The sequence below is a fragment of the Taudactylus pleione genome, unplaced genomic scaffold (assembly GCF_031769625.1).
Source record: "Taudactylus pleione unplaced genomic scaffold, aTauple2 ptg000085l, whole genome shotgun sequence".
In the NCBI taxonomy this organism is placed as follows: domain Eukaryota; kingdom Metazoa; phylum Chordata; class Amphibia; order Anura; family Myobatrachidae; genus Taudactylus; species Taudactylus pleione.
In genome coordinates this window covers 8,546,929-8,564,096 of record NW_028284487.1, presented here as the reverse complement: position 1 = coordinate 8,564,096, position 17,168 = coordinate 8,546,929, and the positions used below count along the sequence as shown (strand labels likewise).

At 42.2% G+C, this 17,168-nt stretch overlaps 1 protein-coding gene across 2 annotated transcripts in view; it reads right to left on the bottom strand.

The window, feature by feature from the left end:
* Positions 1-17,168, bottom strand: part of LOC148530743 (cathepsin W-like) — a 42,658-nt gene that overhangs the window by 13,285 nt on the left and 12,205 nt on the right. For both annotated transcript variants that reach the window (XM_088468437.1, XM_088468436.1), the window contains exons 7-9: positions 7,158-7,277; positions 6,203-6,267; positions 3,759-3,840 (exon numbers count right to left, since the gene is read on the bottom strand). In XM_088468437.1, the coding sequence (XP_088324563.1) occupies positions 3,759-3,840; positions 6,203-6,267; positions 7,158-7,277 (267 nt within the window). The remainder of the gene's footprint in view (positions 1-3,758; positions 3,841-6,202; positions 6,268-7,157; positions 7,278-17,168) is intronic.

Genomic DNA, 17,168 nt, shown 5'->3' with positions numbered 1-17,168 from the left:
CCACCTTGTCAAAGTGCAGTGGGCTAGATCCAAATGGAAGCACTGGCACTGAGACAGGAGATCCGGCCATAGTGGAAGACAAAAGACTCGCTGAACTCTCAAGGCATCCACCAGAAGAGCTCCCAGATCTCTAATGCGAGAATAGTACCTTGGCAGGTTGTAGTTGTGTCAAGACTCCATCCAATCGGCATCCAGAAGGCCCCAGCAATGAACCAGAATCTGAAAAACATCTGGATGAAGTGACCACTCGCCCGAGTGAATTCCTGGCAGCTTAGAAAGTTTGGTTCCCAATTCTGGACCCCTGGAATGAAGGCTGCTGACAGAGCTGGAAGAATGTGCACAGCTGAGAATGCGACTCACCTCCTTCATGGCAATGCGACTGCAAGTGCTGCCCTGATTGTTGATATAGGCATTGGCAGTCATGTTGTTGGACTAAACTTGGACCGGACGATGTTGGAGTAGTGGCTGCACTACACAGAGAACCCAAAGACCACTCGAAGCTCCAGAATGTTGATTGGAAGATGGCTCTCCTGAACCATCCACAGTCCCTGAAAGGAATGGTCCAAGCTTCCGCTAAGAGATCCTCCAGCTGTTTTGACTTAGGGAACTCTACCGAAACCCGCTTGTACACTGGAGCCTTGAATCTAGGTGTCGGCTCCTCATCCTCAATCTGCAAAACTAGTTTAACTGCCTTAATCAACACCTCTAAATCCACTTGAGATGAGATTTCCTCCTGAACAGAGGAGACTTTCCCATCTGAAGTAATGGACCTGACCTCCTCCAGGTCTGAGCAAACCTCAGAGCCAAAGCATAGGATGATTGAGGGATGGCCCCCGTTTGGAAGTACGGTCCTTATCCAGCATCTGCTGGAAAGAGGCAGACACCTGCGCCAAACCCTGAACTGATTTGGAGTAGAAACTCATCTATAGTGGTTCCAAAGCAGGTGGCTGCAGTGGAGACTGCAGAACCACGACAGGGTGGAGCCCCGTCTGAGGGATGCTGTCAAACAGTCAACAAGCTGCGTCATTGACTGTGACACAGAGGCAGCCCAAGCCAGCTCCTGGATGGAGGCTGTGGATGGGACTTCTCATTGTGCATCTGTGCAGCACCGAATACAGAGACCGTCCTGTACTGGATCCTGTGGGGGAGAGACCAACAGAACAAGATCTACATGTGCATAACACAGGAGCTCCCATCTCTTTAGCCACCTCTTTAGGTGTTTTGCCTCAAAGACATAGGACCTGATTCAGACCCATTCACAAAGGCGCGATCGCTCACTGCCAGGCGATTGTTGCTCAGTGCGCATGTGTATAAGTCACAGTGCGCATGCGTAAGCCAGTCACTGCGATGGGGAATCGTGCGCTCGTAGCACAAAGCCAGAGCGCTACATTGAGTGACAGATAGTGCCGTTTTTACAGGGGAAAGTGCTTGTAAATGGGGCAGTGATGTTGTGAACGCAGGCGTGTCAGGCCAAAAAACACGATTTAAAAGGCGTACATAATTAGGAAAGTGGCGTCAAGGTACATGTATTTCAGCCCGCAGTGATCGCAGTAGGGCTACCTCAAGGGCTGCGAGTAGCTCCGATGGCTCTCGATGTTACCGATTAATCCAACAATTCCAGGAGATGACGTGTGTTGCGAGGGGAAAGGGGGCGTCTTTATACACTAGCGAGCGCTCAGTGCCGTAGCTCGATAAGACATAGAGGGCATCCTTACACCATGCAGTGCGAGCGTGGAATTTGAATATCCAGCACCTTTTTGCCAGCGAGCGGCCGCATCTTGCGAGCAGGTCTGAATGAGCTCATAGTACCATTAAAGGCAATCCTCACACACTACGCTGTAGTAACAGACGTATGCCACTAGGGGAAGGTGCAATGAATGTAAGGCTGCAAAAAGTAATACCAAGTGGGGCATAATAAAGGGGGACAAAGTGAACCCCTCACCCTGTTAATACAAGGGTTAATTGCCAGAACACAGAGGGCCTCATTCAGACCTGCTCACAAGCGCTGAGCACTCGCAAGCGGGTCGATGTTGAGGCCCTGCGCATGCGCAGCGGCCGGACTGCACGTGTGCAAGCCCCGGAGCGAGAGAGAAATTCTCTCACTCCAGGGCTCACTACAAAAGGGGCGGCTGTCGATGGTGACCGACAGCTCGCACCGTTTTGTAGGTGGGGTGGGGGGGTGGCTGGCCAAATGGAGGCATTCCCGAAGGAATGCTTGCCGTTTGGGGGCGGCCCCACTGACATCCCTCGTGATGTCAGTGGTGAGCTTCCAACTCTATTAGAGCTGAAAGCTCACTGGGGCTTGCGGCAGACGAGACCTTACCACAAGGGTCTCGTCGCAAGCCCCGATGGTCGCGATGGTCTAGACCATCGCGACCATCAACCTGGTCACTCGCTAAAGCTAAGGGTGGTCACCCACAGCTTAGCGAGCGGCCAGTAGGCCTGATTTTAAATGTGAAGTGGCCGCTCTCATTCAGAGGGAGCGCTCGCATTTTGGGAGCGGCTCTGAATGAGGTTCGGAGACTTTACAATGTTAAACAGGACAGAAAAAAATGACAAGCAAAGTAAAATACCTCTCTATAAGAACAAGCACACAGTGCATTCAATGCAATATATAATGGGCAGTGAGTGCTCAACAGTCCAAGCCCCAGTTGGCTGGAAGGAGCTAAACTGTATAATATGACCTGGGAGTTAGGTATAGAGGAAGACAGGATCCCAGCTCTCCAGAGATCTAGCTGTAACCGGCTCATGTACAGAAAATGGCCGCTCAGTGTCTCTGTAGGAGGGGGAGGAGTAGGAGGAACAACCCTCTGGCTGGAAGCCTTAGTGAGGGACCAAAGCCAGGGGCCAGGGGAGGTTCCAATAAGGAGAGCCCACCTCCCCCTTACCTATGCTCCCCGGACGTCCAACTGCGGTTGGGAAACTCTGCTTGTGTAGGATCCGGCCATGGTCGCTGATCCGGTCACCAGCACTGCAGCCAAAAGGATGCTCTGCGCTGCCTACTCAAAAATAAGTGAAATAAAGATTATAGGTTTCAATGGCAGCCCCCTGTTTCAGTGTGCCCGGCTCCTGCTGGCACCCAATTAGGATTGGTCTGCCTGGGGCTGGGGGTGTGGTATAGAAGAGAAAGAGGCTGGGCTTCTCTAAGGTCTGAAAAATAGTTTGGTATCCAGTCCTCCTGTACAGCCCTATAGCCCCAGCATTGTCCCAAGTGCTAGTCTGCCTTTGAGTGGGTTACACAGGTGATCTCAGGGTACATCTACTATAGACGATAATCCTATAAAATATACAGTATGATTTGTCTGGAACCTAGTATGCCCAGAGCCTTGTTTAGCACGTACTCCACCAGACAGAAAGCCAGCAGATGGCAGAACTGCTAGCTCACATGGGGGAGATGTACTAAGCCTTGGAGAGTGATAAAGTACCAACTATTCAGCTCCTAACTGTAATTGTTTCAAATTCAGTCTGTAACATGATTGGTTGGTACTTTTACTCTGTTCACTTCATCACTCTCCAAGACTTAGTCTATCTCCCCCAATCCCCCCCTATGGCCAGCTAATGAGTAACCCCAAAATATGAGGCTCCACGGCCTCTAAATTAGGCAGTAAGGAAGACAGCTTAGTATAATATAACTATAACTGTATGTGATCAAGGAAAGCATGGTAAAAGGTTTAGTATGATGTGGAATATAATTTGGGTTTAAGGCACATTTAATCCTTTGCTGTCTAAAAATGTAAGAGAATAAGCATTAGGATTACCTGTGGCATAGCCCACCAATAACACCATGTGGTTTATATTTGGGCTACAGGTACGAGGATGGCAAATTCCTTCCTTGTAATACTGTAACAATAGAAAGATGATAGTTTTATTTCATATATACAGTATATATATTAATATATATGTATATATATATATATATATATATATATATATACACACACACACGATACTGTGCAAAAGTTTTAGGCAGGTGTGTAAAAAATGCTGCACAGTAAGGATGCTTTCAAAAATAGAGATGTTAATAGTTTATTTTTATCAGTTAACAAAATGCAGAGTGAATGAATAAATCTAAATCAAATCAATATTTGGTGCAACCACCCTTTGCCTTCAAAACAGCACTAGTGAAGTTTGTGAACAATAGTGTGTTGAATAAGCGGATAATAAGCCTAATTATAGTGTGATTGGTGGCTCTATATAAACTCCGTCATGTACCCAATATGGACACGCCCACTGACAAAGCCTTGAAGTGACGAAACGCATCTGGTTTGGAGGGTAGTGATGTAGGCGGAACTAATGTGACTGGCACCGTAGGAGAGGCTTGGACGGCAAGGACTTCCTGTGGATGTGGAGGAGACACAGGAGGCAATGTGAGTCCCTAAGGGCAGGGTTATTATACTGATATTCGCTTACCGATGTGAGTGTTGCATACTACAGTAAATTTGTTACTATATATACTTCACCATTGTGCTCCTCCTGTCTCCTTTGTTTTTAATATACAGATATTGTCCTTGGGGTGGAGCTAAGAAGGAGAGCGGCACTTTTAAGTGAAGCAGTGCTGGACATTTCTGGACACTGAATGTTATGGACACTGTTTTATTTATATATATATATATATATATATATATATATATATGTGTGTGTGTGTGTAAGTATTTATACAAAAAAGGGATTCAGTGGTCAGACTTTTAAAAATGTAACATAAAGATCAGCTGCAGCATTAAACCAAGGACAGGTGAAGTGAATAACATTGATTATCTTGTTACAATGGTATCTGTGATGGGGTGGGATATATTAGGCAGCAAGTGAAGCCACTTTACTGCTTCCAACACACCACTTGAAGTTGATGTGTTGGAAGCAGGAAAAATGTCCACGCATTAGGATCTGAGCAACTTTGACAAGGGCCAAATTGTGATGACTAGATAGCTAGATCAAAGCATCTCCAAAACAACATGTCTTGTGGTGTGTTCCCGGGATGCAGTGGTTAATACCTAGCAAAAGTAGTCCAAGGAAGGATAATCGGCAATGCCAGTGACAGGGCCATGGGCACCTAAGGGTCATTGATGCGCATGGGGAGTGAAGGCTAGTGTCAGGTCCGTTCCCTCAGAAGAGCTACTGTAGCAGTAATTACAGAAAAAGTTAATGCTGACTATGATAGAAAGATGTCAGAACCCACAGTGCATTGCAGCTTGCTGTGTATGGACCTGCGTAGCCACAGACTGGTCAGAGTGCCTATGCTGACCCCTGTCCACCTCTAAAAGTGCCCACAATGGACATGTAAGCATCATTACTGGACCATGCAGAAATGAAAGAAGTTGACCTGATCTGATGAATCACATGTTCTTTTACATCAAGTGAACGGCTGAGTGTGTGTGCATTGTTTGTCTGGGGAAAGATGGCACCAGGATGCACTATGGGAAGAAGGGAAGCTGGCTGAGGCAGTGTGATGTCCTGGACAATGTTCTGCTGGGAAGACTTGGGTTCTGCCATTCATGTGGATGTTGCTTTGACATATACCACCTACCTAAATATTGTTGCAGACCAGGAACACCCTTTTATGGCAACGGTATTCCCTGTGGGATAATGCGCCATGACACAATGCAGAGGTTCCCAATCACGGTCCTCAAGGCTCCCCAACAGTTCATGATTTATAGATATCCATGGTTAAACACAGGTGACTTTATTAGTACTGCAGTCAATTTGATTTAATCACCTGTGGATAGATCTAAAACCTGAGCTGTTGGGGAGCCTTGAGGACCGCGTTTGGGAACCTCTGCCACAATGCAAAAAATGTTCAGGAATGTTTGAGAAACATGACAAAGAGTTCAAGGCACTGACTTGGCCTCCACATTCCATCTCAATCTGATTGAGCATCTGTGGGATGTGCTGGAAAAACAAGTCCAAGCCATGCAGGCCCCACATCGCACCTTACAGGACTTAAAGCATATGCTGCTAATGCCTTGGTAATAGATACCACAGGACATGTTCAGAGGTCTTGTAGTGTCCATGCCAAGACAGGTCAGAGCTGAATTGGCAGCACATGGGGAACCGACACAATATTGGGCAGCATGTTTTAATGTTATGGCTGATAGGTGTATATTTCTGCTATTTACCATTGACAGAGGCAGTACTAATATTCCTGAGAAATAGCTATATTTTTCTCTTAAAGCAGAAGGAATAGGACCACTCCTGCCTTCACACTTACCCTGAGCAAGGTAGCATTCATGCACACACTAAGTGTTCCATTATTACCGACATAAGAAGCCATTCCTGTAAAAAAACACCATCAATAATTAAATTACGCCTTATGGTGGTAAGACCAGTCTATATCAATGGATGGGCTATGGCAAAACTGATTTTCCTCTTTTCACACTGTGCATGCTGAATCTAAGCGAGTCATAGAGTCCTACACATTTCAGTAGCATCTTAATTTGATGACAATGGGACCATTAGTACAGTATGTAGCCAAGTTAAATGAGGGTGTGTAGACAGAATTGCTGCACTAGGTATAGGGCTGGTGTAAGTCTGTGCTGATAATGATGATCACTATTTCCACAAGTGGCTGTATAGGGTCGGTGCGGTCACATGTGTGCACTCTGCATACAGCTGAATATCCACATTTAGTTCTGTGTCCACGGAGCAAATATAATTGCAGCCAACTTGCGTTTAATTACAGGGATGAAGGTGATTATTATATAGAAATAAATCTTGCTGTGGACTTAGAGGACGCTGCAATGATCAGGTTAAATGCAGTGTGTCTACAAGCAAAAGGTTGACAAGCAGTACAGTATGTTGGCCCTGGAGGGCAGCGTCACAATGTCAGTAAGTGTAAAACACTACCTTAAGCCGGCAGTACAATGGTAATTCATCATGTTTGCAGTTGTATTGCCAGCGGCTGTAAAATGCTGTAAGTACACTTGCCGACATCACAGCGCCGGCCTTCTGCGGTCCCCATTGTGCTTGTTGACCAGCACATTACTGAGTTTTTATCCAGGGCAAAGGGGAAATCTATACGGCAGATCAGGTCAGAACATAATATACACATAGACTAATAATGGACCATGTGCTCAGTGTGTGCCTCACACGGACATTGCGTATATACACAAGATGAACAGTGTTTGATTGGAGGATTTATTCCAGCCAGTTATTGGAGTTCTTACCATATTCATTTTCAGGAAGCAATATGAAATTCCGAATCTGTCCAACTTTAGCAAACCTATTACTCATACAATTTTTTGTTAACCCCTTATATGGGTAATCCTTCTCAGTCACCAATCCACCTGCACAAGAAATAAAAGAAACATGTTCCATATATCATTTATAAAGTATATATGTATTGGATGATGCACTTACTGTAAGTTATATGATAGATGTACTTTAGACTTGTCTTTCACTCGATATCAAACATGAAATGTGATTTACATGGGCACCTGTAGCTGTTGTGTCCAGCGCTGCCAGGCTTTATTGTTCCTCTCCCTCCCCCCCTCTTCTTATCTCGCTTACTGCCGTTTGCTAAATACTGAAATGATGTCATAACCCCTTTGGAGCTCATGACACGTTATCCTGCTGTACACTGTCATCAGAAGATGGGTAGACTATGACCAAAAAGGGATGCACATGGTCAGCAAAATTACTCAGGTAGGCTGTGGGATGACCCAACCATCTGCATTTTACAGCAGAAATCGAGATTCTTCAGACCAGGCGTCATTTTCTGACCTTTGGATGTCCAATTGCGGTGAGCCTGTGCCCACTGTAATCTCCATCTTCCCGTTATTGGCTGACAGGAGTGGAACACTGTGTGATCTGCGGCTGCTATAGAAAGTCCACTTCAATGTTCATCGTTACACTTTTGTAATGCATGGTTATTGAATTACTGTCTCTTTCCTGTCAGCTTGAGCTATTTTGGCCATTCTCCTCTGATCTCTCTTATTAGATTGTTTTAAGTGAAAATTCCCAAAAAATCAGTAGTCTCAAAGACACTCCATGAACCTTATCTGCTACCAAAAAACATTCCACGGATATGTCACAAAGTGTATTGTTTCAGAACAACACAGTAAATACAAACCTTTACCCTACATTTGATAATTTGACAGTAATTAGGATATATATGTTGATATGTCCTATTGGTGTAGACCAATAGGCACCTGCGTAATGTGAAAAGGTTAGTCCAGACAGTTTATCCTTAAGCAGCTTTGGTGGTTTATTCTGGATAACAGCGGTTGTCAGTGGTAACAGTATGTAACAGAGTAAACGATAATGCTAATGTAATACGGTTGCCATGACCTTCTTTGCTTATGGAGTTGTCTTTCTTTGAAGGTGTGGATGATGCGTATTTCCATATCATGGATGCTTGCTTTGTCTCCGGTGTCACATTATGTACCCACATTTCATTGCCTGTAACATTACACTGCAGGAACTGCACTCCATCCTCATGGTACCGCATCAAATGCATGAGAGGCAATCCCATCTTATTGGTTTTGGGAACTTCTGTGAGTTGTACCCAGTGTGAACACTTTCCTGTACCCCAGTTGTTCATGAACGATGTTGTGCACAGTACCCACTGAGATGTTCAGTTCGTCAGCAATATCACTAAGTCAAATGTGTCTGTCCTCCTGAATCAGATCTTCAATGTGGCACAAACTGTCACCTGTGGTGGACGTGCTTGGCTGGCTGGATCGCCGCTCATCTTGAATGTCTGTCCTGCCGTTATCATAGGCAGTGCAACAATCCCAAACCTGTTTCCATGACATGACGTTATCACTGTACACCACAAGAAGTTGGTGATGAATTTCAGCTGCTGATGCGCCCTTTAGATCACAATACGCACCTCAACCGCCAGCCCCAGCATCTTACAACTAATTTTGGGACAGTATGACTGATATGAGGTGCAGTCTAATGGCTGAATGAGGGGAAGCAGTGGCCTTACTGCTGTGGCCTGGAGGGAAATTAGAATGAAATAGAGAACATTACACACATGACAGGTCTTCTTACCTTACTTATTGGACCACCGTCTTATATTAAAAAAACACTTTGTTAGAGTAAAACTGTCTATATTAATTTTATACCTTAGACTGCAAGTCTTATTTCTATCTATCAGTTTATGTATATGCGACATATACTTTATCCATTAGGGCTGTATTCTTTTTAATTTCCTATATATGCCAAAAGTCATGGGATAGCAGTATGTAAGGTAATGGTAGGTGCTGTCACTGTACTGTGATGTCTTGAAATTGTCTAGATCTGCATCAGTTGTAATGTGACATCTCCTGAGTCAGTTTGAACACCGGCTTGACTGCTCATGGCAAGGTGACATGAATTATAAATAAACAATAATAATAATAATAATACATTAGCAGTGTTCAAACAGGGCATAATAGTGAGTGCATGATGGGTGGGAATTTTATTTCCAAAGTTGATCATTCCTTGATCTACAGTGTCACATGTGTACCAGGAATACCTCATGGAAGGCATTACCACCCACCGTGGACAGCCCAGTGGCCGACGACAGGTGCTTAACAATCATTACCAGTAGTGTCTGGCCAAAATTGTCCATGGTAACAGAGAATTGACAATGGCTCAAATCACATCACATTCAATGCAGGAGATACCAGATGCATATCCAGCAGGTCAGTGAACCATTCTTCCACTGGAAATGGGAGCAGAAGATCCACTAGAGTGCCCCTGTTAACACGATGATACTGGACACAGCACCTCCCCTGGGTTTGTGACATCGCTAATTGCACCCTGGAAGATTTGCAACATGTGGAGTGGTCCAATGAGTCATGGTTCCAGTTGTTTTGGGCTGATAATAGGGTTCCGGTGTGGTGCAGATCCAATAAGGCCATAGAGCCCAGTCATCAACAAAGGCCAGTGCAGGCTGGTGGTGGTTCCGGGGTGTGTTCACGTGGCATGGGTTTTGTCTGCTGGTCCACTTGAACACATTATTGACTGGCAACTGCTACGTTGCATTGCTTGATGACCATTTGCAGACCTTTATTTGCAGACTTCATGTACTCCCACAGTGATGAAATATTCCAGCAGGATAATGCACTGTATCATTGATGACCACCACATTTGCCCGACATGAACCCAATTGAGCATTGATGGGACGTGGAGGAGAGGTCCATTCGCACCCAAGATCCTGCACCTACAAATATCAGGGAACAGTGGGAAGCTATCCAGATGGCATGGGTCAACATCTGTCAAGAGGTCTTCCATCCTCTTGTGGAATAGATGCCACATCGAGTTGCTGCACTTCGCCAGGCTAGAGGGGGTCCTACACGATACTAGGCATCTATCCCATGGCTTTTAGCATTTCAGTGTAGATCCCCTTTGAGCTCTACAGGAGGTTTTGAATCCCTAATCATAGCTGCTGGCTAACAATTTATCAGCGCCATCTTGATCTTTTTGGTTTTTGTTTTGTCAATGGAAGTACAGATTGGTTTTACATTTGATAGCTTATACTTCTCAAGTATAGCTTCAATGTATGTTTGCTGATCAATGGTGATTGTTTGTGAAATTCTTAGGCCTAACAGGACCTTAGGATTTGCAGGTCCTAGGTCTTTCAGCTTACCAAGAAAGAAGATAATGGAGAGTGCTAGGCAGATGTAAATAATTTAATAGTCAATAAACGTGACATAATATTAAAAAACTGACAATTACAAACATATATAGCAGTCAAAATACATGATTCCTGAATGAATGAACCACCTGAAATCTTCTATAAGAGAATTATCATATGTTGTAACAAAAGGTAGCATGCACCAAATGACTTATGCAGGCATAAAGTTAGAAGCAAAGCATCTCATACATTCCACATAGGAACTGAAGGATGTTAGTGGATCAGACTGTTAGTGGACAGAAGGCTTGCATGCATAAAGTCATTCCAGCTGGAGAGAGCTATTCACTCTAGAGAATATTGCAATAGGCGTTTTGTGCAAATGGCAAATAACAGTGCGATCTTACCACATTTGAATGGTATCCGGCGTCCCGGCACACTGACAAGGTGGTATCTGCTGCTACTCCCAGCTTGTATGATGTAGATAAAAGGCTGGTGCAAGCAGCCAAAGGAGGTGAAAAACCAGGGGAGGAGGTCCAATGAGCCACTCTGGGGAGGCTGATGTATGCCCGTGTGTCCACTGTGTGCTGGCTGTATAAGTGCAGGCAGCAGGAAAGGCCAAAACAGAGGTCCACGTGACAGCTCCGATGGATAAGGCCCAGGCGGCTGTGATGCCGCAGCATGGCTGTCTCTATGCTCAATGGAGCAGTGGAAATGGAGACAGTGGAAGGGGAACGTTGGATGTTATCCAGGCGGCTGTGGTGCCGCAGCGTGTCCGTCTCTATGCTCGCCGGAGCAGTGAGAGCAAAGAGCCAGCTGGTGGTGAACGTGCAGCCAATCGGGTGGTGTCTGTGACCAGGAATCAAGGGAAACACCTGATGCATTTCTCGGCCAATCAGAAGGGCCGTTTCATCAGAGGTGACTTGTGTCTCAAGGAGTATTCTATTTATACTCGTCAGTAATGGTAAGTAATAACACATGAGATAATTTCAATCAATTAGCTAGTCAGCTTATATTAGTAACTTGGATAAACAAGAGATTCAAGAAACTTTAAACTATTTATTGTATGGTGTATAAAATATTATAAGAAAAATAAAATAAAATAAAATGGACATCCATAGGACAGGATTATACTAAGGATTACTATTATATATATAATATATTATAATATAATACAATACAATCTTCAGTCAATTGACAGAGGATAATAATAGTAATTATATTCTCACTTAGATTGAGATATCATTATCATATAACACATAATCGTAAATATGACAGTAAAAAGTATATATATATATATATATATATATAAATAAACATATACAGACCCATAAATAATAAATAATAAAATAGTGAATATTTATACAGTAAATGGTAACTAAATAATAAATAATATGATAATAATAATAATACTAATAAATATAATATAATAAAATATGATAAAGTAATATATATATATATATATAAATATACCATATTCGAGATCTACTATCGATCACATCAATATCTATAATTTAATCAACCAATAAGTGTAATCTTTGCAGTACCCAACCAAAGACACATGACACACAACACAGTTGTGTGTATGATATAATGGATTACACTATTGCCCCATTGGCTGAAGACCTGGTAGACACAACATGGATGGTGAACCCAGCATATTAACCAAATGGTGGAGCATGAAGATGTCTATATACACACATACATGCATACATGGATGCATATATGTATAGTAATATACCAATATATTAGTATATCAACATGTCAATATAAATATATTGACAAAGGTATGCAAGAGAAACAGAAATTGATGTAAAAAGGACTGATAGAAAAAAAAATATAAGACTAGTATACAATCTATAGAAAAGATCCAATGGGGGCCAATGGGGAACCAAAGTGTCACCATCTAATCTACTCTATAATATAGTATCATACTTAGAGAGTTGAGAATATAGAAATTTAAAAATGATTTAGTTCGACTGTATCATTCAAACTGAAAGGCATCAGAGTCTCCAACTGGAAAATCCAGAAGGCTTCTCTTCTACAAAGCCTACAAAACCTATCACCTCCTCTGGGTGTATTCGGAATCTGTTCCACGGCTAGAACCGATAGACCCTCTAGATCTCCTTTGTGGCACAAGACCACATGTAGAAATAGACTATGGTTTTTAATGCCATTAAGTATATTACGCCTATGTTCAGAGAACCTAACATGTAGGGGTCGTATGGTCCTACCCACATACTGGATGCCACATTTACATTGGATAACAGATAATATATGTGGATTTACAATTCATAAAATTACTAATACTAAATTTCTTCTTATTATGAAAATAAATTACTTCTGTAGCTTTATTTTTAGAAAATTTGCAAGTAATACATCTTGTTCCACTACACTTGAAAAATCCAAGTGGTTTAGGGGGTAGCCAGGGAATCATAGTCGTGATATGGTCTCTCGGTTTTCCCCGAAATAAACTCGGGGCTAAATATTGCTTAAGATTAGATGCCTTTCTAAAAACAACTCTCTGTTGGCCATCTAGGAGGGAACTAAGAATCCTATCTGCTTTTAGGAGTGAAATATTCCTTGAAACTATCTTTTTTATGGCATAAGCTGATGTATTATACTGAGTAATAAAGGGTATTATTTCTTTCTTATTTGCTTGATCGATAATGGGTTCTGAATGTTTTGATCTATCAGAGAGTATTTCAGTCCTATCTATGTCAATGACCTCCTGTAATACTCTATCCAGCAGACTATGTGGATATCCTTGTTTAAGGAAAGTATCATACAGTCCTTGGGCTTGCACTTGAAATGTTTCTAGTGTGGAACAATTCCTCCTAATATGGAGGAATTGGCCTTTAGGGACATTATTCTTCCAAGGGAGATAGTGTCCACTTGCATAATTTAGATAGTTCCCACAGTCAACTGGTTTAGTATATGAGGAGGTCATGACTTGATTGTTTACTATTGTCAACGTGATATCCAGAAAGTTACGTGATGTAGAACTAAAAGTGCTAGTGAACTTAAGCCCAAATGTATTAGTGTTAAGGTGTTTAGTAAAGGAATCAATAGAACTGGAATCCCCATCCCAAACAAAAAACAAATTATCAATATATCTCCCATAGAGGACCAGGTGTGCCCCAAACCTGCTCCCCCACACATAGTGATCCTCAAATCTAGCCATGTATAGGTTTGCAAAGTTTGGGGTGATCCTGGTCCCCATGGCTGTCCCTCGTGTCTGAAGAAAAAAACGTGAATCAAACGAAAAATAATTATGTTCTAAAATAAACCTAATACTATCTAAAATAAAGTGCCGTGATGCATTTGTAACTGTGAGATCTAAATCTAGATAATAATTAATAGCAAGAAGACCTAATTCATGTGGTATATTCGTATATAATGATTCGACATCACAGGTGAAGAGATGATATGAATCTTTCCATTCAATTGTATTTATAAGATTCAAAAAATGTGTTGTGTCTTTTATGTATGAAGGTAAAGACACCACCATGTAAATAAGTATCAACAAAAAAAGAAAGATTACTAGTGAGGGACCCAATGTCAGAAATTATAGGACGCCCAGGTGGATTAGTGAGTGTTTTGTGAATTTTGGGCAAATGATAATAAATGGGAGTGATCGGGTGAGGAGTGTAAAGAAAATCAAATGTCTTTCTGGATATCATGCTACAAGACAAAGCAACATCCAATAGATCTCTAAGTTCCATCTTATAACTATCAGTCGGATCATGCAAAATACTGGAATAAAAGGACTGATTCCCTAACTGTCTAAAGTCTTCTGCAATATAGTCCCTAGTATTTTGTATTACCAACCCACCGCCTTTGTCGGCTTGTTTAGTAGTCAGATTCTTAGTTTAAGTCAATCTCTTAAGAGCCGTTCTCTCCAATTTGCTTAAATTATCTGTCAGATTGGTATCTTCAGCTTTTTTACAGAGATTTCTGAAATCTTCCATAGTTGTACTGTAAAAACTCTCAATGAACGGTCCACGATGTTGTAACGGATAGAAATTAGAAGGTTTTTTCAACGAAATACGATTCTTCCGATTTATATTGTAAACCTGTTCTGAGCTGTTAGAGATCTCTACAACATCTTCCAGACAAGCATCTGAGAATTCACTATTTTCCTTACCCAAAGACTCTAAAATATCTAATGTAATTTTATCACCATCGTCTAAGACAATCGGAAATCCTTCAGCTTACACTTCTGCTCGAGCACATGCTTGACACTTGTTATGTGCTGCTTTTGGCCTGCTAGTAACAGATCATACACATATGATACAATGATGAACAGTTTCTGCTCTTGGTACTTGTGGTAGAGACAATAATCAGTCTTTGAACATAGAAAGTTAATTTCTATTAGTACCAACAACTACCACTTTGCTTTAAGCCAGGGGTGGGGAACCTTTTTCTGCTGAGGGCCATTTTGATATATATAACATTATTCGCGGGCCCTGTGCAGGCCATGCCCCCTCCACATGATGTCACACGGGGCCGGCCCACAATTTACGGTGATTACATCCTCAGGATGCTCCGGGGAGCTGTAAGGGCAGCAGTGTGACCGTCTGATGCATTCTATGGATGCTCCAGATGGCACTGCTACATTGATTCTGGCTGCAGGGTGCCATTCTTGGCACCCAGCTAGCCAGATGAGGCTAGCAGAAAAAAGCACCGAGGGCCAAACCAAATGATTCCATGGGCCTTATCGGTCCCCGAGCCTGAGGTTCCCATCCCTGCTTTAAGCCATACAAAGCTTTTTTTAGTAAACACACTTCTCCAACTTGGAATATATCCTTACAGTAGTGTTCAGGGGGTTCCATGTAAATTTCTTCTACCATTACTCCATTTAAGAAAGCTGAGTCAAAGTCTAATTTGTATAACTATAAGCATTCATGACAGATATGACAATGACTAAATAATGTATTATAGGCCTACCTCCCCCTTTGCGACCAGACAAACTTTATAATGGGCAATGGTTCTGTCTGCATTCAGCTTTTTACAGCTGATAAATTTATTCTAAACTGTTTTCCTATGGATTGGCCTATTAACTACAGCCCATGTACTGGGTGCTGACAGGGGGAGGGTGGCTTGAGTTGGCAGGCGTGTCTAGGGCATGCCGGTGTCAAGAACTGATGTAGCATGCAGCTCCACGGACAGCTGCAGCTAAATACTGTTGGAATTTTTGAGCAACCATAGGGTTGCTTAGAAGTCCATGGCTGTGGGTGATACTCGCTGGGTAATGCACCTTTGTCTGCACAACAGCGGATTAGAGCTGCAGCTGGTAAGCGTTTTAGTAGACAGCCCATCGGCAGCTGTATAAGCATCATTTCAGAGTAGCGTCTGCAACAGAAGTCACAGAAGTCTTTGAATCAGGCCAAATATATTATATATGTTTGTAGTTTTCTGTTCGAACTGTAAAAATATGTATGTATGTATGTATGTATGTATGTATGTCTTTTTGTAAGAAATAAATAGAATTTAAAAAAAAACTAAATAATTTATATAAGAAAAGTGGCATTGGGCTGGTGATATTTCTTGTGCTTTATTTTTAAACATTGATTTTCATTAAAAAGTATTTGGTTAGTAGCTATGAGAATGGCACATACTGCCTCCTAATATAGCTGATTGTAATGTCCCATTAGTGATCATCCAGTGTTGCACTGCAATTTTACCACTATCTATAAAGCACACTTAGATCAGATTCTCCCATCAGCCTGATCAGAATAATTGCTCCTCTATAAAAAAAAACAGTGGCCCTGATGCAAAGTACTACGTCAGTTTACCTATTGTAAATTGCAGGATTTGGCTCTGCACATGCCAGGTCATTGGTGAATGCATATGCACCCATGCAGATTTGCATGATTCTTCTACTGCTAACACCTGCTTGCACCTGCATAGGTGAGTCAGTTGTGTTGTAACTAGGGATGTGCAGGCTCAGATTAGTTCGGATCTTCTCGCCCAATTTGGATTTTTCCCACCAAAAATCGGGTCTCAGAAAGAGGCAAAACGTCATCTTTCATGGACAAACATCTTTCATGGACAAACATCTTTCATGGACTTTTGATGATGTTTGACCATGAAAGATGACATCACCAGTCTTAGTGAAATAATTGTGATTGGCTGATTGTGAATAAACCACTGATGCTTTCTTCATTGGTCAGACATATATTATGCATTTATGGCATATTTTAGATACGTCTTTATTTCTTATACAAGATGAAGAATAGTTGTCTGCTGTAATAGAGAAGCTTTTTATGTTTTATTAATGCCTAGTGATTGTGTAACTTTCATTTACAAACAAAACAAATAGTTAAACATGGGTGTACCAGCATGTGATACTGTATCTGCCTTGCAATAAGATGGCTGCATGTGTTACCGATGTAGATCTATACACCTCCAGCGGCTGATTCTGAGATGGGAGCAACGCAAAAAAAAGGAGCAACTTTCCACCTGGACAAACCATGTTGCAATGCAAGGGATGCAAATACATTACATCTTTTGCATACTGGGTGAATATTGGCTGCTTTTGTACATACAGTAACCCACAAATGCTGGACAGCTTTATTTGTACACTGCAATTTAGATTTGAATTAGGAAA